Source organism: Globicephala melas, chromosome 9 (assembly GCF_963455315.2).
Source record: "Globicephala melas chromosome 9, mGloMel1.2, whole genome shotgun sequence".
NCBI lineage: Eukaryota > Metazoa > Chordata > Mammalia > Artiodactyla > Delphinidae > Globicephala > Globicephala melas.
The window spans coordinates 698,985-719,465 of record NC_083322.1 but is presented as its reverse complement, the minus strand read 5'-3'; the positions used below and the strand labels follow the sequence as shown (position 1 = coordinate 719,465).

The 20,481-nt window shown below is 58.7% G+C and overlaps 1 protein-coding gene across 4 annotated transcripts in view; it reads right to left on the bottom strand.

Annotated features, from left to right (window-relative positions):
• The window catches only part of PTPRN2 (protein tyrosine phosphatase receptor type N2), a 689,065-nt gene that overhangs the window by 399,673 nt on the left and 268,911 nt on the right, over window positions 1–20,481 (bottom strand). For all 4 annotated transcript variants that reach the window (XM_060305028.1, XM_030854362.2, XM_060305029.1 and 1 more), the window contains 2 exons: window positions 10,762–10,848; window positions 4,078–4,157 (listed from right to left, as the gene is read on the bottom strand). In XM_060305028.1, coding sequence (XP_060161011.1) covers window positions 4,078–4,157; window positions 10,762–10,848 — 167 coding nt within the window. The remainder of the gene's footprint in view (window positions 1–4,077; window positions 4,158–10,761; window positions 10,849–20,481) is intronic.

The following is a 20,481-nucleotide window of genomic DNA, read 5'->3' as shown; positions in this document are numbered from 1 at the left end:
TTACCTAAACATCCTCCGATTCTCACGTTACGTCTTAGAGAAGATGAGAGTCCCTGCAGGCTTTGGCTTTTCCCAGCTTTTAACAGGCGTCCCGCTCACCCGCAGAGAGCACGGTTTCTCAGCAGCTGGACTGCACGAGCGCTTCCAAAGCGTCCTCCTCAGTCTCGCTGAAAAAGCACAGCCTTCTTTCCAGCTCCAGGGCTCACCAACCCCTCTACCATTTATTCCGGGCTCTCAATCACAATGAAAGCACACTGGGTGCAAGACCGGTTCCGGGCACCTACACGCACAGCCGCCGGCCCACACTCACAGGTGCAGGCACTGCATCCCAGGCGAGAACGGAGGGTGTGACCGCGGCAAGCAGGCCGGGCCGTCGGGGGAACCTGTGTGTGCGGCTGGCGCTGCCGCAAGGAGCCCCTCCTCCCCTGGGCCAGCAGCCTCCTTGTTCCGGGATTCCTTGTGCAGGTGCGGGCACCTGGGCCACTGGCCAAGCCCCTTGGGTGTCAGGAAGGCAGTGCTGACCCCACAAGCCGCCATGAACTCGCTGAGCCCTTCTCATGGACCCAAAGTCTCTGCCATGAGTTGAGTTGGGTGAGGGTCAAGCTGCCGGCCCCGCCCGGACCCGTGGCTGCCCCTTGCACGGCCCCCTTCTCCCCTCCAGCCCACCTGGCACCCACGCTGGTCCTCAGAGCCCCCCGACAAGCACCCAGGTGAGGCGTCCCCTCCTCCGAAGGCCGGGCTCTGCAGATGTCCCTGTGGCCTGGGCCTTGCGTGGTGCTCCCGTCAGGGAGAAGCCTGGTCGGCCGTCCAGACGGCTGCGCTGCGTGGGCATCACAGCAGGCGCCACTCCGATCTCCCAGGAGCGACAGCATCACACTTTGCAGAAGGACATGCCTGCCCCCTTCACCTGGAGGCTGGGCAGAGCTCACGGTCCGGGGTGGGTCTTGGCGTCCAGCTGTCCCGGTTCCCAGCCCTGGGCCCGCACCCGACAGTGTTTAAAGGCATCGTTCTCCAAACGGGAGACGCTAGGATTTAAAATCACGTGTGTTACTTGAAATGAGCCCAGAGGGAGAATGGAAGCCGAGTGCTGAGGCCAGAGCTTGGATTAGACAGGACGCAGCTGGTGCTGCTAAGACCAAGGGAGACAAGCGGCTGAGCCCGGCCCATCACCTGCCGGACAGTCGTGAGTCAAACACCCCAGCAAAGAGGAGCTGAGGCCGAAAAGGCCCCCGGGAGGGTCGCAGACACGGCCGGTCTCAGGGCAGGAGGGACGCGCAGCGCACGCAAGAGGCCACGGCGCCGGGGACCACGGGGCAGGCGTCTCCGCGGGGCGCGGGGAGCAGCGCGTGTGCTTCCTCTGAAGGTGATCAAGCACATCCTCCCTGAAGGGAGACGCACACACGGGTTAGAAATACGCTACCTAAGGATAAGCTACCGAGAAAACGAAGAGCGAGAAAAGGACTCTTCTGTCCTGCTCAACTTGACTAGATGACGTGGCCACGAAGACTGAACGTAACCACCGGTTTTCTCTGTGTGCTCTGAACGCAGGAAGTGTCTCCTGGGAACCACTGTTCACTCACACCTGACGTCCACGCCCAAGTTCACTAATGAATGCCCAGGAAAGAACCACCCGTATAAGGAAACCCACGGCATCCACCTTTCAGGACAAACACGGACCACGTCTGACGGGGACAGACGTGTCATTGGCTACACGACTGTTCATTAAGTTCTGTACCACCCTGTGCAGAACAGGCAAAGGAAATGCCCTTTGAACTCATCACAGGGTCACGTCTCCCTCGTTGGTAACAAGAGGGGCGCACAGCGCAGCGCCAGGAAGCCCCACGGCGAGAAGCAAAGGCAAACGGTCCTGGGATCTGCAGGGGCACCGACACGCGGGCGGAAGGCTGTGCGGTCTGTACGCGGCCCATCCTGCCGGCCCCGCCCACACTGCCACAACAACACTAGTAAGATTCCACATCATCTTCTAAAACTGGAGCCACAAAACGTCCTTCTAAGTTCAAACTCTTCCTGCTAACACGGGGTCACGTCCACCCCTAGGAGGACCCCGCACTGGAGGAGGCTGCTTCTCCAGGTGGCAGCAAACACGCCCTCAGGGTGGCCGGGGTCGAGGTGCCACTACAGTTCGGTATTTCTGCCGCCAAACGCTCGGATCCTATGGTCACAGACTCTTCTCCGTAATCCTTTCCCTGTATAGCATCAGGTACGTCCATAACACCACGAAATTATTTAAAATACAAAAGAAACGAAGTTTTAAAATCATGCACGTGTGTCATCCATTTTGCACAAGCAAGAAACACCCTGGCTGGCACAGCTGTGCTGGTTCACGAAAACGTAATTCAGAAACTTGAGTATTTAGAGGGTTGGCGATACGACACTCACACCGCACATGCAATTTCCCCCTCGGTACCTGACGTGAACACATTTCAAATGACCAAGGAAGCAGACTTCAAATAATCAACCTCATTTCCCACAGAAAGCAATAAAATAAATGAAATGCCATTGTCGTGAATCTATTGTCACAATTCTAAAAGATAAAAAGACTTCGTTCCATTTTATTCCATTCAGAGCACCCTTAAGTTCCAGCAAATCCAATTTTGAAAGTATTACCTCCCAGCACTGGAATGAATTGCCAATTATGGAACAATTGTTAATGCATTTCTGGGTAAAAAGTGATAACTGATTTGGTCTTAAATATATTCAATAATCTCTTATGCTGAGGAACGAGGACCATAAAATGGGTGCTGTGCGGGGAAAGAGAGCCCGTGGTCACACAGGGTGAAGCCATTGACACGGAACTCCGCTCCTTTTCAGCCAGCGGAGTGTTTAGAATGGAATCTGCTGACTTCCTTTCTCCGGGACCCCGGAGAAAGGCTGCTCTGCTCTGCTCTGCTCTGCTCAGCTGGACCCCAAGCTCCACCCGTTACAGTGAAATGAAGCCTAGGAGGCATGTGGGCTGGGGGCGTGCGCGTCAGCTCTCCACAGGCTTTCTGGGAAGTAGCACAACTCCGCAAGGAATTCTTCTTTAACCAAAAATTCTGTTCCCCAAATCATTCCTTTCAGCAAATCAGAGTTCCTAAGGGCATCAAAATATCCTACAAGGAAAAGCCAACAGCAACCAAAATAGAGAAGAGCTACAGTTTGTTCCACCAAAGAGGGTGTTACAGCTATTTTTATGCCCTGTTGACCGTCACTGGGTAAAGAAACTTTAATAGACGCCATAAGGTGATGCCTCAATGGACGAGAACTGAACGCCCAGATCTCTAAGTCAGCCCAAATACCGTGCTGCGTTGTACACTGGGGGGAAGATGTAGGTTTCATTAAAAATAGTTCATATATTTAGCCACATACAGGACTGGCGGAAACAAAGAGTCATTTTCTGCTGCGTCTGGGTCGGTGCGTTCAGCCACTGCGCTTACCAACGACCATAAAGCACGAGAGTCCTTCCCACTGAGTTACTGGAAAACGTGAGGCTCAGGTTCCGTTACGTTTCCTATATTTTTCTTACTGGGCGGAAAGACTGTACATGTTACACGAGTTTTCAGTAGCTAAAAACAAACGTGGGCTGCAGGGGAAAGCAGCCTCCGTACACACCCCACGCTCTGCGCTCTCCATTCCGTGACACACACCAACCACACGCTGGGACCCCCCCACCCAGAAGATCCCAAAATGCGTGAGCGGGTGACGGGCTGGGCTCTAGGAGGGACGCCGAGGTCAAGCACTGGGCTACTCAGACCTTCGTCCCGTGCTCTCGTGGGCCAGGTGGACACGGTGAAGCCCGTGCGAGCTGCTGGGCTGGGACGGGACGGAAAACCTCAAAGCACCAGGGCATCGTTTTGTCCACACGGGCTCTTCGCAGAGGCCGGAGCCCCGCCCCTACACCACCTTCTATCCGAGCGAGCAGTGCGGTCGCCACCGCCCACCCCCGGGAGGCCAGCCACTCCCCTCCGGGCCCCACCCGATGAGTATCGGGGTTCTGGGGAGACGGCTGTCCTCGGAGCAGCTGGCCCCCTTCCCCTGCCCGGGCGGGTGCGTGCGCTTGCGCGGAAGCAGCCTCACCTGCCGCCTTCGCGGCGTCCGCCGCTGTCACGTTCTGGAGGTTGGCGCGCACCCTGAAGGTCACCGCTGGTCCCGAGACCCTGGAAGAGACCGTTTAACAGGCGTGAGAACCGCTCAGCACACGGGCCTCCTCCCTGAACGCCACACGCACCCCAGGCGCTGCTCGTCCACACGCGACCTCCGCGGGGGTGGCTTTGCGGGGTCACTGTGACTCTGTTCCCAGATTCCAGGAATTCTATCCACAGGCTTCGCTTTTCTAACACACACACGGCAGGGCGCTTACAAAAAGTTCAAATCAACCCCAATATCCAACAATAACAAGCAGATATTCTTGCAAGGGAAAAAGAAAAATTGTTATGGAAACTGTTTTCAGTATTCTGTTCCCAAGGGAGCCGCAGGAACCAAAAGCAGAAAGGAAAGAGACGGGTATTTTTAAAATTCTCCTGAAAGGAGCTGTTTAAAAAACTTATTGAAATCTTTAGAACTACTCAGTAAAAAAATAACTGGCAGGGGGGTTTCCCTGGTGGCGCAGTGGTTGAGAGTCCGCCTGCCGATGCAGGGGACACGGGTTCGAGTCCTGGTCCGGGAAGATACCACATGCCGTGGAGCGGCTGGGCCCATGAGCCACAGCTACTGAGCCTGCGCGTCCGGAGCCTGTGCTCCGCAACAAGAGAGGCCGTGATAGTGAGAGGCCCGCGCACCGCGATGAAGAGTGGCCCCCGCTCGCTGCAACTGGAGAAAGCCCGCATGCAGCAACGAAGACCCAGCACGGCAAAAATAAATAACTTAATTAATAAATAAATAATAATTAAAAATGAATATCTGGTAAAAAAATTTTTCAAAGCTTTTTAATTACTGTGTTGCACACGACTTTGAAAAGTACATCCCCCTTTTAACAACTGATTCGTCTGAAGGGGGGCAGGGAGGCCGCCTTTGTCAGGACTGTCCCAGCTCCGCATCTCCTGGGCCATCATCTCCCGGACACAACCCCCAGGAGCTGGTGTCAAGGGGGCCGGAACGGCACGGGCCGCTCAGAGGTGGCCCTTCCCGGCACACGCGTGGTTTCCAGGGGCTCCTGGCCGTCACGATGCCCCTGGCAAGGCAGTGCTCTTCTTGGTGATCGGTGAGGTTCCCCACAACAGGCTGTGTTCAGTTCGACTGCCCTCCCCTGGTCCAGGGGCTGGGCCTTCCTCGCTGATGCCATGGAGTCTTATCAGTATGCACAGATTCAACCACCGAATAACACCGCCGAGAACAAAACCACGTGCCTGCCATCTGCTGAGCCTCCGTGCGCACGGGAGCTTCGCGTGTACCGTGTTTAATCTCTCCAGCAAAGCAGGCGCCGTCGCCTCCATTTACGACGAGGACCCTGAGGACCCAAGGGCTGTCCTCCCTTAAAGGGAGCCCAGCTGAGTCACAGGTGACGCCGCCAGGCCGCCCGTCACCTGCATGTTCTAACCCGGCCCTGCCCCCTGCTGGGCCTCCCACCCACTCCACGCCAGTTCCAGCGTCTATGACAGGATCATTTCAAAGGCGCTCCTAATAAGGGTGATGTAAGGAAAAGTGCACGAGAGTGAGACTCAAGTGAAAGGGACCACGCTTGAGAAGAGTTACGTGGAAAGGACAGCGACACTCTCAGAAACGGCAGAAACGCCGCTAGCAGGAACCAAATCACCAAGTCAGGCGTGCGCCACGTGCCACCTCCTCTGCATCCACTCTGTCCCCTCCCCTCCTTCCCGAGCGCGTCATCCAGAGGCCGGCCCGCTGCTCCAGGTCGTGGGAGCTCAGACCACGCGTCCACGAGCCTCAGGGCTTCTTGGCATTCAGGGGCTACCTCCACTCGTGACCCTCAGGCGGCCTGGGTCCTGTCCCTCAGGCGGCCTCTGGCCCAGCTCCCTGGCCAGCCGAGTCCTCTGCAGAGGGAACTGTGGAGCCCCCAGGGGTAGCATGGCCGTCGTTCCAGCACCTCTGCTGTCGGACGTTCCACCCAGGAGCCTGGGCCTCGCCGCAAGCGCAGCGAGCGCTCCTGAAGCAGCTCCTGCCGTGGCGCCCACAGCTCTGGTGGCTCATCCAGCCACGGGGCCTCCCGGTCACCTCCCTGTACAAGGAACGTCACCACGTCCGGCAGCAGCGCCACCCTCCCTCTCCACCCCCGCTGTCGCGGCCGAGCTGAGTCTTCCCGGGTCCCGCCCCCCCCCCCCCCGCGTGTGGCACCCGGAGGACCTGTCCGACCCTCCGTGCACGTCGCATGCAGCACCCTCCATGGACTCCCCAGGCCCCAGGGTCCGAGGGGATGCAGCAAACCCCTCCCCGGCCCCTGCTGGATGCTCCCGGGGTGGACAAGGGGGCCTCCCTGCCCCTGGAGACTTCCTGCCGCGGCGTCTTCCCCCCTCGCCGTGGGAATTGGGTTCCGCCCCCTCAGTTCCAACCCCACTTCCACAAACGCTCTGAAGACCGTTGCTCTGGGACCTCCTAGCAAGTGCAGCGACTGCTCGATGTCTGTGCTCGAATTAAACGTTAATTATTGTACAGGTCACTCGTGCGACGACGCTTCCCGCCGGCGCCTGACACGCGTGTGGATGGTGGGGCTACGTCTGGGACTGAGTCCCGACATCTAGCGCAACTGCTTCCAAAACTAGGAGAAAGTCCTTCCCAACTCGAGCGTCCACACCCACCACCAACGCACTAACAGCAGACCCACATGGCACGGCTCTGGGTTTACGCGTGGCTTCTGGGACGTGTCTAATCTAAACCACATCTGCAGAGTTTGAGGCCCGTGGGACCCCCCAAATCTAATCTTCCCTCCGGTGCCGACAGTTTTCTCTAAAGATCTCACGGACGTCCCTGGATTCCCAAAGACGGAGCACACAGGGGTTGTTCACCTGCCCCAACACTTGCGGGACCAGCAGGAGAGGCCGACGGGGCACCAGGGCCCTCCTTCCTTCCGGGACGCCACACACATGCCTCTGGGATGCACACATGTGACCCCGGGATGCACAGCCGTGACCCTGGGACCGCCTAGCGTGGAAAGCACGCCCCGAATGGAGGGTCCGTGTTGCCATCACCAACTCCCTACCTGACACCCGGTCTGTGACGGCCCAGCCCCTGTGCAGCTGAGCCCTGGCCCTGGCACCAGCGAGGGAAGGGTCACCCCGCTGCACGGGGCATATCCAACCCCTTATGGCTGAACACGACGTGGGCTCAGGTGCTCGCTCCCCAGCACCTGCTCTAACGCGCGGGGACGTGAAAGCCTCTGCACAGAGCCTCCACTGCACAGCCGCGTCCTGTGTCGCCATCTGTCACCCTGCTGAGCCTTAACCTCCCCGGCCTCGGTTTGCCCGGCTGTAAAACAGGGGCAGTTCTGGCAAGTCGCCAGGGAAACAAGACAGGAGGCAAATAAGTACAATCTCTGCTCCAGGAAGCTGAAACACGTCTTCCAGAATCCTCCAAACCTGCGGGGTCCTCATATGGGGAGGGAGGTGTGGAGGGTCGGCAGTGGGCACGGGACAGGGGGGCCGCATCCTCGCCGGGCTCCTGCAGGGTCCAGCTGACCTGGCCTGTGCACAGGACCTCGTGAACACGTCAGGCCGTGAGTTCCCGCTGCGTCTTCAGGAATCGCCCTTCGTCAGCGCGGTCGACCACACGGAAGGGAAATCACACCGCTTCCTGCCTCACGAGGACTCACGAAGGGGGACCCGAAGGGGGACCCGGGATGAGGCTGGCGCCTGCGTTCCCTGAGCTGGTTGAAGCCCCCACTGGCTGGGAGTCCGCGAGGCCCTGCAGCACCGCCCACCTGACTAAGAGCCGCATCAATCAGCACTGCCTCCTCGGACAGCCATGATTAGATTATAAAATCACAACGGCGGTCGTTGTGCGTCTGCCGGCATAATTACACCAGTGTGCTGATGCCGTTTTAATGGCCTCTAACGATGTAATAAGAAATAATGAAATTTGCTTGACAGCTACATAACCATTAACAAAACATATGAAGCATAACTAGTACTTCCATAAACACGCAGACAATCCTGGAAGTGCCGCCTCGTGGGGCAGATTCCTCTCCTCTCCTGCCACGATGACCAGCCCTGAGAGCATGCTGGCCACGCGGTCATCCCCCCAGGCCTCCCCAGGTCAGTCCCTGCGGCTGGTGCGTGTCCTCACGTGCTGGGTCCTGGGGGCGACACACAGGACGTGCATGTGTGGCATGGGACACCACACACACCCCCGCAGACCACGTACAGCATTAAATACTCAGACGTGCGAGACGAGCGTTAACTGGGCAGGACGGGGGTTCCCAAGGGGCCTGGGCGCCCAGAAGCAGGCTCGAGGGCAGACGGGGGGCTCCAGGGCCGGGCGAGGCTGTGGGGAAAGGGCCGCTCGGGGGTTTAGTCGCGCGAGGGCCCTGGACCAGACTCCCAAAGGCTGAAAGAGCGGGGTGCAGCATGGCCCCGGGGGAGTCAGAAGCCCCCGTCCCCTGAGCAGGAAAGAGACTGGCAGGTGATGTCTACAAAAGAGCTGGTCTGGGAACCGGCCCAGCTTACGAGGCTGGAAAGCCCCCAGGACACCCATGTCCCCAGAGTCTCCAGACCTGGAGGGACTGAGCCGCAGACCCAGGTGAGGGGCCAGAGAGGGGTGCCAGGCAGGCTAGGCAGCGTCTCCTGAAGGCCCCAGGCCCGAGCCGCCCCCACTGGAGCCCCCCAGGACTGACGCCACTTCCCACAACTCCCTTTCCTCTCCGACCCTCCCTCAAACGCTCCCGTGGCAGCAGTGGGGGGGGCGCGCAGCCCCGGCCTCCATCCCATCTGGAAGGTTTCTAAGAAACAAGGAGCGGCAGGGGGGCAGCAAAGGGCACGTCTCCAGGAAACAGCCCGGGGCTGGGACCTCTGCCTTCCGTCTGCTGCCTAGTCACCACGGAGGGTTTTGCTAACGGAAGATGATGCAGGTTCAATGAACACAGCCCCGCGGGGGCCTAAGGAGTCCCACCCTAGAGCTCATTCGGGTGATTACTTCTGAGGTGCGAGGACGGTCTCCCAGTGCTGCAGGCCGCCAGCTGCTCCTGGAAGCTCCGGTCTCAGGACCCCTCTGCCTGGTACTTGAGGCCCTCAGAGTTCTCGCACGAGGTTCTTGCCTTTGACGAAGGAGGCACCCACTCCCTCCCTCCCTCCCTCCCTCCCTCAGCCCTGGGCCACATTCAATGTCCCCTCTACAGAGGGAGGGGTGCAGTGTCACTGGGGGCCGTCTGGGGTGCCAGACCCGCCTGTGCCATCACTCATTCCGCCATGCGTGTTCCGCCATGCGTGTTCCGTCACGCATGTTCCGTCATGCGTGTGTTCCGTCATGTGTGTGTGTAACACGCACCCACGCCGTGCAGTCAGCGTGCCAGGCGTGCTTATGCAGACATGCAGCAGGGAACCCTGGACCTGAGCTGGGTTCTCAGTGGCCAAGCCCGTGGGGACCCCGTGGTGTGTGCAGCCCAGGGGAGTTGCCCACAGGAGCCAGGAACGGGGCAGGAAGCTCCAGGGACCCCCTCCTCCTCTTTGAAGGGAACAGTCAGAACCTCCAGGTCAGGCCGTCTGTCCTGCTTACTGGGCCACGCGGAGACCGTGGCAGGGCCAAAGGGCCTGTGGAAGTGGCCACGGGCAGCAGGAACGGCTCCCCGCTGGGCTGCGTGAGGCCCTCCCACTCCAGGGCCTGAGTCTGATGACCAAACCCTCCTGGAGGTCCTGCACACCGGAGCGGTGCCGGACGCACAGCCAATCAATGCGATTTGACAGAGGACAGCTGTAACGGACCCTTGATGTTACAGGTGGGAATACAAGTGGCTTCGGGGGCCCGCATGCGGCTGAACGGAACAGACATGGACCCTCTGCCAGCGGGTGACTCATCTCGCACCCGCCCCTCCCGCCGCCCCTCCCGCTCCGAGGCCACGGCCCGTACCCGGAGACCTCAGCAGCCTCACGGCACTTGGGCTACACCTGGGTCCCCTGTAGTTCGTTCTCCAGGCGGCTGGAAAGGCGCCTTCCTGGAGAACATCCGCGCTGGCTCCAGCACTGGGACCAAGGCCACCTGGGCTCCGGGCCGGGCTCCCACGGCCGCATGACCCTCCCATGTGGACGTCCCCCCCGTGGGTGGGGTCTCCTGCCCCAGGTTCCTCCCTCTTGGCCTCATCCCTCTGTTCACGGGGACGGGACGGAAGGCGCCTGACCTTCTCTGGCTCTGTCTATGTGTCCACCTCTGCTGGCAGCTCAGCTCCCCAGAGCAGGAACCCTGCCTGCTCTCCACTCCACCCGGGCACTCAGCGCTCGGTAAACATCTGTGCAGCGATAACCGTCCCCGTGGACCACCACGTGCGCAGAGCTGTCAGAAGAGCCTCATTAGCTGAGGGCCCAGCCCCAAGGCCCTGGCTCGCCTGCGGGGGCCAGGCCGTCCTGACGGTCTAGAGCCTCCTGGGTGGTTCCTGGCGCAGCGGGGAGACCTGAAGCCTGGGGCGGGGTTCTTTCAGGGGACTGTGGTCCTTCTGATGATGCTCGGGTTTCAGCTGCTCTTACAGAAACAACTTGAGCCCCGCTGGGCCTTTCCTTCCTCTTCTTCCCTCACCAGTTTCTCTGTGACACAATTAACGAAGCCCACAAGCGCACGGTGGACCCACCAGACGGAGAAGACGCCCAGGGCCCCGCCCACACTCACGCGATGTCCGAGAAGACGCCCGCCGGCATGTCCAGGAGACGCGCCACGTCCTCCAGCACCTCCGTCCCCTTCTCTGGGCTCAGCGGGCTGCGGGGAGAGCACAGGGTTACGCGGCGGGCTTGTCGCACCCGAGGAGCAGGGACCCCCGCAGCCCACCCTCCCGCCCTGCCCTGCTCGGAGAACTGCCCCGGCTGTACCCCTGTCACATCAGGGCTGGGCTGCAGCCACCCGGGAGCAGAGGCCTCCAAGCCGTGATGAACCACCTGCATTTTCCAGCAAGAAGACCAACACCACAATGCGAACGGGGTTGTCAGGGGAGCGTGATGGGCCCAGGAGCCAGCAACTGGCTCATCTCAGCGGGGAGCGGGGGAGAGCGCGGTGGAGGTGGGAGAGGAGGGCGGAGGCCGGGAAGCCAAGCTCAGGAGGGGCGTCAAACGTGCGGAGGGAATGCATGTGTTTAAGTGGATTCGGATTCATTTCTAAAATGAGTTATGCGCCAGTGAGGATACTGAAAAGTCACACTTTTAAGGATGGCAGGACAGCGCAGCAGCAGCGACTCCCCAAAGGGGCCCATGTGCCACAGCATGGAGCCTCGGACCCCCAGCAAGGCCAGCGTCCCCAGGGGGGCACCTCCAGCAGCGCATGTGACTCAGGTCCCTGAGCCCAGCCTGTCTCGCACCCCAGGCGCTGCCCGTGAAAGCCCGTCAGAGCCCTTCAGAGGAGAACTCGCCTGCGGTTACGTGAGCACCGTCGACAGCTGCGGTTTCTGTCCCAGCCTATCATTCATTCATCATTCAGCAAATGTGCAAGAAAGCCACTGGGTGCCGGGCGCTGTCCGGGAAATTCAGCAACAGACACTGAGCTGCTTCTTGGGGTTTATATCCAAGTGGGGACACAAGCAGCAAAGTCACCAACAAGGGAAAGGGCCTGTGTCGTTGGGGGCTGAACTGTGTCACCGAAAACGCACACCTTCACGTCGTAAACCCGGAACCTCAGAACGTGGCCTCACGCGGAAACAGGGTCCGTGAGGTCATCAGGTGGTCCCTCATCCACCACCGCTGGGGTCCCCATGGCAAGAGGAGGTGGGGACACAGACACGCCCGGGGGACGGCCGCGAGGACCCAGGTGCCAAGCCCGCTTGCCCCTCCCACCCCCCACAGAGGGCGGCACCGTGTGAGTGGAAGGTGGTGAACATGCAGGGGGTGCCCGATGGGCTGTCCCAGGACCGCGTGACTCCAAGAGACAGCAGGGGCGCAGGGCACGAGAAGGAACCAAGGGGGGTCCCAGAGGCGGGGGCCGTGGAGGTGGGCGCCGGGCAGGCCCTGCAGCCTGCTGAGATGGTTCAGGTGTGCGGGCAGGAGGGACCAGCAGGTGAGCGAGACCACGGGCGAGCGGGATGCCTCCGTAAGGGCGGAGGCAGAATCCCCGCGCAGACGCGTCGACAAGGGCTGTGACGTCGGCTGGCGTCAGGGGAGGGCTCCAGACGCCTCTGCGCCCCGAGGAGATGCGGAGAAGCAGGCGCAGCGACGGGACTGGGGGCGACTGCTCTGAGATTCCCAGGCTGACCACCGCGTCCCTCAGAAGACGCTGTCACCCAGTGGAGGAAGCGCTCGGGAGGCTGCGATCAGCGCGTCCCACCGCGAGCTGGCGGCAGGTCTGGGCCGGGAGGCACGCCGCCCACCGCGGCGCCTCGCGCTACACCCACCTCTTCCCTGGGGGGAGACGGGCCGCCAGCCCAGCCAAGGAGCTGGAATGTGCTCTCTGGGTGGGGACACCGGTTGCTGCCAGCGGCGCCACTTTTACTGACTGTGCCAGGCCCGCTCGCCGCACCCCTGCTGGTGACTCCAAACCCTCTGCAACCTCCAAGCCGTTCTTCCGAAGGTGAGGAAGGAGAGATCGGTCCCGGTCTGCAGCTGAGGGGCTACCCCCCACCCCGATCCTGCTTCCTGAGTAAGTAGCCCTCAGGGCTGGGGACCCTCCCATCAAGGGTGGACGAGTCCCCCAAACCTCCCAAACACGCTCTCCAGAGGTTTTAAAATAAGAATGTTTTTAAAGAGGTGTGTGTGCATGTGGTGCAGACACGGGCCCTCTACTCCGTCCCCTCACTCACGGAATCCCAGGGACACCTCTCAGAGCTGGCATCTCAGCCCCACCGGGAGGTCAGCTGCCAACCGGGAAAGGAGTCCACGCGGAACCCTGGTGCCTGCCTCGCCGCTGCCTGCCAGGAGCTGCAGGTCAGGTCCGTCTGTCCCTCAGCCAGCCTGGTGCTCCAGCACGTCTGCATCTACATGAAGTCTGCTGGGACCCCGAGCTCCGCGCGGGGACAGGCCTGGCTGCACGGCAGCCCTGCGGGCACCTGTGCCCTGGTGACGGGGCACGGGTCTCGAGGGAGCCATCCGGTGCCGACCACAGCGCCAGCTCAGTGCGCAGGAGAAATACCGCCACATCAGAGGGGGACGAGTCCCACAGCCCGGCGTCAGGAAGGCAGGGCCCTGTCCCCCGCTCCCCGGCTTCTGGCCACTAAGCAGGCCCCACCAGCTCTCACCCCTAAGGCCACGAGCTCCTTCCTTTCCCCGAACCCCCCTCTGCACGTTGACTCCAAGCCACCCAGCACACCACTCATTTTCAAAGGTCTCTGAGGATTTTGCGCGTTTCGGTCCTGTCTGTCCACGAGCTGCAGGCTTGCGGAGGGCGTGACCAGCTCTTATCTTTTCCTTTCTCTCCAAAGTCCGGACACAAACCAACTTCCCTACCAGGTTGCTACGAGATTCCACGAACCCCGTTTCCTAGCTTGTCTTCAACAAGGGGTAACGTAAGGAGATGCGGAGTCCGGCGCCTCCGTCGTGGATGTCAGGCCCACTGTGAGCCTCCTGGCCCTACCTTCTTCCACCCTCACAGCCCAGAAATTGAACATTTTCCTCCATTACGAGATTATCTGAAACAGCCTTGAAGATAATGATGAGGTTCGCCAGCCCAGAATGTTCTCAGTGGCCGGCTTGCTCTCCAAGGAGACACCTCGATGACCGGAGCCGCGCGGTGACCCCGTCGGCCCCTCCCGTCTCGCTGTCACGGCTCCGGCAGGCAGATGGCTCAGGACAACAGCGGCTCCGTTCTCGTGCAAGTCGGACAAACGAGAGGTGCTGACTGTACTCAAAACGAGCACGCAGTTGTTTCTGTTTTATTTTTAAACTATGTGGCCATCAGCTGTCATGTCATGGTCTGAACTTCCTCAGAAAGCAGTTGGGGTTCATTTCAAAAATCAATGGACGGATACAGCACGTGCAATTTCAGGGGCCCGCCTGTGACAGCTGCCACCCTGATTAGCTGGACGCCCAGCGCTGCCTGGAAGAGAGAGATGGCGCTTTTAGCAGCTTGAGGTCAGAGCCGGCAGCGGCCGTGGGGTCCCCTGCCTGCCTGGTTGTCAGCGGCAGGAAGGATTTCCTGTCGACAGCTGGGCCGGGCCTCCTCACTAAGCCACTTCCTTTCTGAAGCCACACGTTCCTGCTGTTCAACCGCGTTAAACAAGGCTGCTGCCGGGAGCTACCAAGTCAGCAGAACGGGCGAAATGGACTGCGTCGGCGTCCTGACCTCGACGGAAGCCCGCCGAGGGGCAGCCGCGCCCCGCTCTCAGGAGAGCCTGATGGCCACACGCACAGCCCCACGATGGCCGCAGTGTCCTGAGTCACTGCTGGACTAGAGGAAGGGGCCAAAACGAGGAGGTGATGAGGGAGTTTCGGAGGCCACTCTGAAAATAAAGACTAGTGAAAACGGCGTAAGGGGCAGAAGGCTTAGGACCAGTGCAGACTTCTGGAAGGCGCCCCTCCGCCCTCGGCTGTGCGTGACTCCACGGAAAGTCTCTCATTCACTGCTCACGCAGACCTGGGAGGAAGGTCCCGTACTAACCTCACTCGAGAGAGGTGGAAACTGAGACTCGGGAAATTAAATCCCTTGCCCAAGATCGTGCTAGTAAATCCCCAAAGAAAGATGGAAACGGAAAATGTCAAGGTAACGCTGGGATGTCGGCTTCCCAACTGCTGCACCTCTGCCTGGATTTTAGCCCAACCGGACTGAAGAGCGTCTGCACCCGTAACCTCTCCAGGTCTTATTTTTCCAAGTGCTATCGTCTCTTACTTACGAGACACGTGAAACCAAGCAGAGAACGGGATGCGGCGACGGGGCCGGATGCCCCGCCAGCCCCACGCTCGCGTCTAGGACTCTGCATCCAGGAGCCGACCGTGCTTCCGCTGCTTCACTTCCTCACTGCGGACATCTCACTATTTATTTGAAAATTCACCGAAGGTTGGGAACCAAATGAGTGATGGGTCACAAAATGAAAACGAGTCAACCTTGATACAACGTTTTTTGAGATGATACTTGAAATCAATGAACAAAATGAGATTTTCACGGGACTCACCGATTATTCCAGTTATCCGCACCCATCACTACAACACAAAATGATGCTTCTCTTTTTAAATCATCCTATAAGGTAGTTAAAATTTTTGCTAACCCACAGGAATTCTCCCCGATGCAGAGAAGTGACGCTTCTGATGAGGACAATCCTGCTGGCGTCACAGTGATTCAAGTTCCCAACTCCCGTCTGGCGCCACTATCCTCCCTGCAGGAGTCGAATGAAGGCCCCGTTTTTCAGAGCGTGAGTGAGTGAGCCTATGACAATCTGGGCAGACACACTGAGCTCCTGTGAGGGCTGAGCTCCCCGGCATCGCGGAGCACAGGCAAATTCACCCCGAGTCTCTGACAACCCTGAATTACTCTTATTAAAACCTGCTAACAACCTGCTAACAACCATCCACTCTTCACAAGTAAATCATCAATAGATAAAAAACTGTTGTATGCTAACAACTTAGCATTTTTTAACATCAAGATGAGACTGTGCGTCTCAACATAAATATATTCAAAATTTTAACAAATATGTTCTCCATGATGTATTTGAATAAATATATTCTCCAAAACAATTTTATTCTCCAGGAAAAAAAAATTTGCCAACCGCTTAATACAAATCTAAGTATACAACGTCTTAGAGTGTCACCTTTGTAAAAAGTGCATTGACGTCAAAAACATAAAAATGTAAAGCTTTTGTATGCAAAGTGAAGCTGCTATCCACTTAAAAGGGACTTGTAAAGAGAAGATGTTTCATGTAAGCCTCATGGTAACCACAGAGCAAGTCAACAGTAGCACAACCTAAGGGAAAAAGCTTTCAGCTTTTCACCGTTGAGTGTGACGCTACCTGTGGGTTTGTCATACGTGGCCTTTTTACGTTGAGGTATGTTCCCGCTATGCCCGCTTTGTTGAGAATTTTTATCATAAAAGGAAGTTGAATTTTGTCAAATGCTTTTTCTACATCTCTTGAGATGGTCATTCTCATCTGCTTCCAAGACATTCCATGCAGCCCAGACACGCCGTGTGTCCCATACAGCGGAGCGCAGATCAGGGTCCGGGAGGAGTGGGGGGCGGGAGGGACCATCTCCTCCCGGGAGCCCCTCTCGTGACTCTCCTCCCTGCCCCTCCTGCGGCCCTAACCTCCAGCGGCACCCACTCGTGGGGACCCTCCACCGAGCCCCCTCGGGACACACGGCCTCCGTCAGCGCAGCCCCGCAGCGAGAAGCAGCGCGTGGCCCTCTGCTGGCTCCCCCGTCCCACCCCCGGGCCCCGGAGGCTGACCCCAGACCTCGCCAGGGCGGACTCCTCACCCCAGCAGTCGTGGTGCAACTGCCGAGCTAGATTTCCGTCCAGCCGAGGTCACAGCACAGACGATGCCCGCGGCACAGAGGGCGAGGCGGGCACGGTGCTGACGGCCAGCATGCCCACTGGCCGGTCTCCTCCATCCACCGCAGGTCCCCTTATCCCTCCTCCACGGGCAGCAGAGGATCCAGCAGAGCGGACCCTGACCTCGCCACCCACCCCTGGCGCCTGCAGGGCCGTCCTACGTCTGCTGGGGAAGACCTCTCCGCTCACTGCCCGTCCTCCAGCCTCATCTCAGCCCCTGAGGTGCCCACGCGCCTCCTGACGCAGGCGGGGCCTTTGCTTGTGCCGCTCCACCCGCCTGCCCCCGCAGAGCTCCAAGCAGGGGCCCTGCAAGCTCATCTGAAGCCTGAAACCAACTCCGACGTAACCAGTATCCACAGCTAGCGTTCTAGTAAAGCTTCCAAGTCATCGTTCTACGTAAGCCTATCTGCCTCAACCGAGTCTCCTCTCTGGATACTTTTTTTTTTTTTTCCAGTTTTCCTTTTCCCTCTGGCTTCATTATTCACTTGCAGACTTACTACTATTTTGACAGCAGGGCAAATCTCATCTTTTCATATTTTTCTCCCTCTTTCCTAGTCCTTCGTACGTAGGAGTGGAATTTAAACTGCTTAACTTCTGACAGATTCAAGTCTTGGCCCATTTATAACACAGCTGAGACACTTTGCAAAAAATCAATTGCAGGTGTTAGGGTGTGAGGGTCTGTGGGGATCACTGTGGAATTTCAGGGCATCACTGAAGACAAAAAGCTAAGCTTCCCCGACGATTATGGAAATCCAACAGCAAAGCAGCTGGGGGGCTGCGTAGATACAGTTATGGATGTAGATGTAAATGATACAGATGCAGGTATAGATATATAGGTGTAGGTGTAGATATACAGGTGTAGGTATAGATATACAGGTGTAGGCGTAGATATACAGGTGTAGGTATAGATATACAGGTGTAGGCGTAGATATACAGGTGTAGGTATAGATATACAGGTGTAGGTATAGATATACAGGTGTAGGTGTAGGTTAGGTGTAGCTGTAGATGTAGACAGACAGATACAGACACAAATAGATGACGCAGATGTGAGATGTACAGAGGTACAGACGTAGGTATAGGTATGAGTGCAGGTGTACCTGTAGGTGCAGACATGCAGACACAGATATGGACGTAGATATAGATAAATGTAGGCGTAGGGGTAGATGTCGGTACACAGATACAGCTGACACAGACCTAAGCAGACGACACAGATGCAGGTGTACAGACACAGGTATCCGCGCAGGTGCAGCTGCAGACACGTACACACAGGTACAGGTCTTCATGGCTAAACGAGAGCAGGGTCCCCACGTCACCAGACGCTCCTACGTTCCGCACTCCCAGGCTGGGCTGTAGAACCAGCCGGTAGGAGTCGGGCTCTAAGGACAGCCATGCGGCGGACAGAGGCTGGAGGGCCAGGCTCCAGGCCTGCTCGGCGCGGGCCGGGCTTCCCTCCCCGCCCGGCCCCGCCCACCAACAACACATCTCGCCCTTTGCTGCAGCAGAAGGATCCCATGCGGGAAGGGGGCTCACAGTCAGAGACCATAAGGGTCCCCTGGCACCATCGTCCCTTCTGGCACCTCTGGGCAGCCAGACATGGCCAAGCTGACCTGGAAGGCGTTGGGCCAGAGAGGCACTGAAACTGTTTTCAACACCCATCACATTTGCACCTTTATGGCATTTTCTCACTTCGTCCACCACCACGGTTAGAGGCCAGGCAAATGTGAGATATCCTCCAGGTCTAGAATTCCAGCCAAGAGCAGACGCCAAACTCCAGCACGGCTCTATAACCTCAGCAGACGTGAGCCAACAAGCTAATAAACGAAAACAAAGCTCTGACACTGATGTGACAACTGGAAATTTGAACACAGACTACATATTTGACGGTATTAAGGGATTTGGAGTCCTTTGTAGGTGTGACATGGCATTACGGTATGTTAAAAAGAAAGAATCCCTCCATTTTAAAGATATTTCATGAAATGCTTCTAAGACAGTATAACTGGGATTTGTTTCAAAGGAGGAGAGCTGGAAGTAGGTGGGGTGTGACCGGCCTGGGCTGTCTGGGTCGCCGGGCCTGGGTCAGTATCTTGCTCTTGTGTGTGTTCAAAATTCTGCACAGGGAAGAGCAAACACAGATCTGCTGCCTCGTGAAAAATACGAAACTGACAGCCCGGGAAGCCTCTCGGACGGGGGCCCCGTGGCTGCATCTCGGCACCCAGGACGCCCAGGCCCTCGAGCCGAGGCCGTGGGGACACCGCCCAGGCCCCTGGAGCGCGGCCACCGGCAGGTTATCCTCGAGACCCCCAGGCTCCCTTAGATCATCACTGAGGATGCGGATGTAGGGCTTTCTAAGCAGAACCTCTGTTTAGAGGCAAAAGCCTTGCCACTGGCGCTTTTGAAGACTCAGTTCTGTGACTTGGATTTCTGTTACCATCGGAGCCTCGAACTGCCTCGGGAAGGACTCTCACATCAGCTACAACCATCTTCCTAGCATTTACGCACAGCCCGCCCCCAGCGGGCTGATCCTCGAGCGGAGGCCTCAGCTCCCGGAAGTCCCTCCTCACCCTGTCACTTACTCCCCCAGCACCCCCAGTGCCTGTCTGGCACTGGGGGTCCAAGACGGACAGAGCAGCCGCCACAAGAAGCATGATGTCTGCGTGAAGGCACGGTCTGCAGCTAAGTAAACAGATCCAGAGGGGGCTCCACAGAGAAGCCCAGCCCAGCCCACCTGAGGAGTGAGTGTTTTCCCGTAGCGATTCAGAACCACGAACATGAGAGCCCGGGGGTGGCTGGAGGGCGGGGTCCTGAGGTGACAGCAGCCGGGTGGACGGGTGAGGGCCTCGAGCCGGGGAGCCTGCGTGATCTTACAGCAGCACTGGGGCTACATCAGGAAGGGAGGGACGCGTGCGGGGAAAGCAGGTGGGGGACTGCAGAGGGTGCGAGGGGGAAGGAAAGCACCGCAGACCACCAGCGCCTTTGGAGGAGCCAGGCGCCAGGGGCTGGGACGCAGCTGAGCAACTGCTGGTGCGGCCCCTGCTCGAAGCGGAAGAACCCCACAGGGTGTGTCATTCCACCTCCAGGTAAGCTTCTGAGGGGAGGGCGGCGCCCTGGAGGAGGGACCCTGACCAAGGAGAGCTGCCTGGAGGAGGTGGCATCTGAGCGTGCTGGGACAGGAGCAAACCCAAGGCCTCCTGTCAGGACCCCTCACATTCCAGAGCGGAAAGGAAGCAGGCTGGGGAGGGAAATGGAGCTGCGGGGCCCAGGCCTGGGCAAGGCCGTCGTCGTCGGGGACAGAATGACACGGTCGCGTTTAGGTTACGGAGCGCTCTCCTGAGGGGGAAGTTTGGAGGGGATGCGGGGAGACCTGGGAGGGGTCCTGCAGGGGCAGGGCTGGCGTGGAAACGTCAGCGTCAGCGTGGGCAGAGCCTCCCGGACAGGAGAGGAGCCGGTCAGCTGGGGGCGGGGAGGGAGGTACCTCACCCCAGGTGACGGCAGAGGAAGCGGGCGGGGGTGGGCTGAGCGCCGTCCCTGGGCTCCTGCAACCAGTACGAGGAGAGCGACGTGGAGAGAGCTGGGTCGGGGTGAGACGTTTACAGGTAAAGATCTGTTTCGAGCTGTGACACGGGATCGCGGGCGTGGGGACCCACCCGGCTAACACTGCTTACGCCTTCATTAACAACACAGACACCCCGGGGTGTCTGAACCTCACAGCCTACTTTTGTACTTTCCTCAGCTGAATTTCAAAACAACCCACCAAGCTGAACGGAGACATGTCTGACTGCCTCAGGGGAAAAATTACACCGTGTTACGTCCGGATCTCTTTCCTTTTGTGAGCACCTCCTGTGTCTCGGCCATTGTGGGTCCTCAACACTCGTCCCATTTCACAGCTGGGGCGCCAAGTCCAGAAGGGCCGGCAGGAAACAGACAAGGCAGAACTGG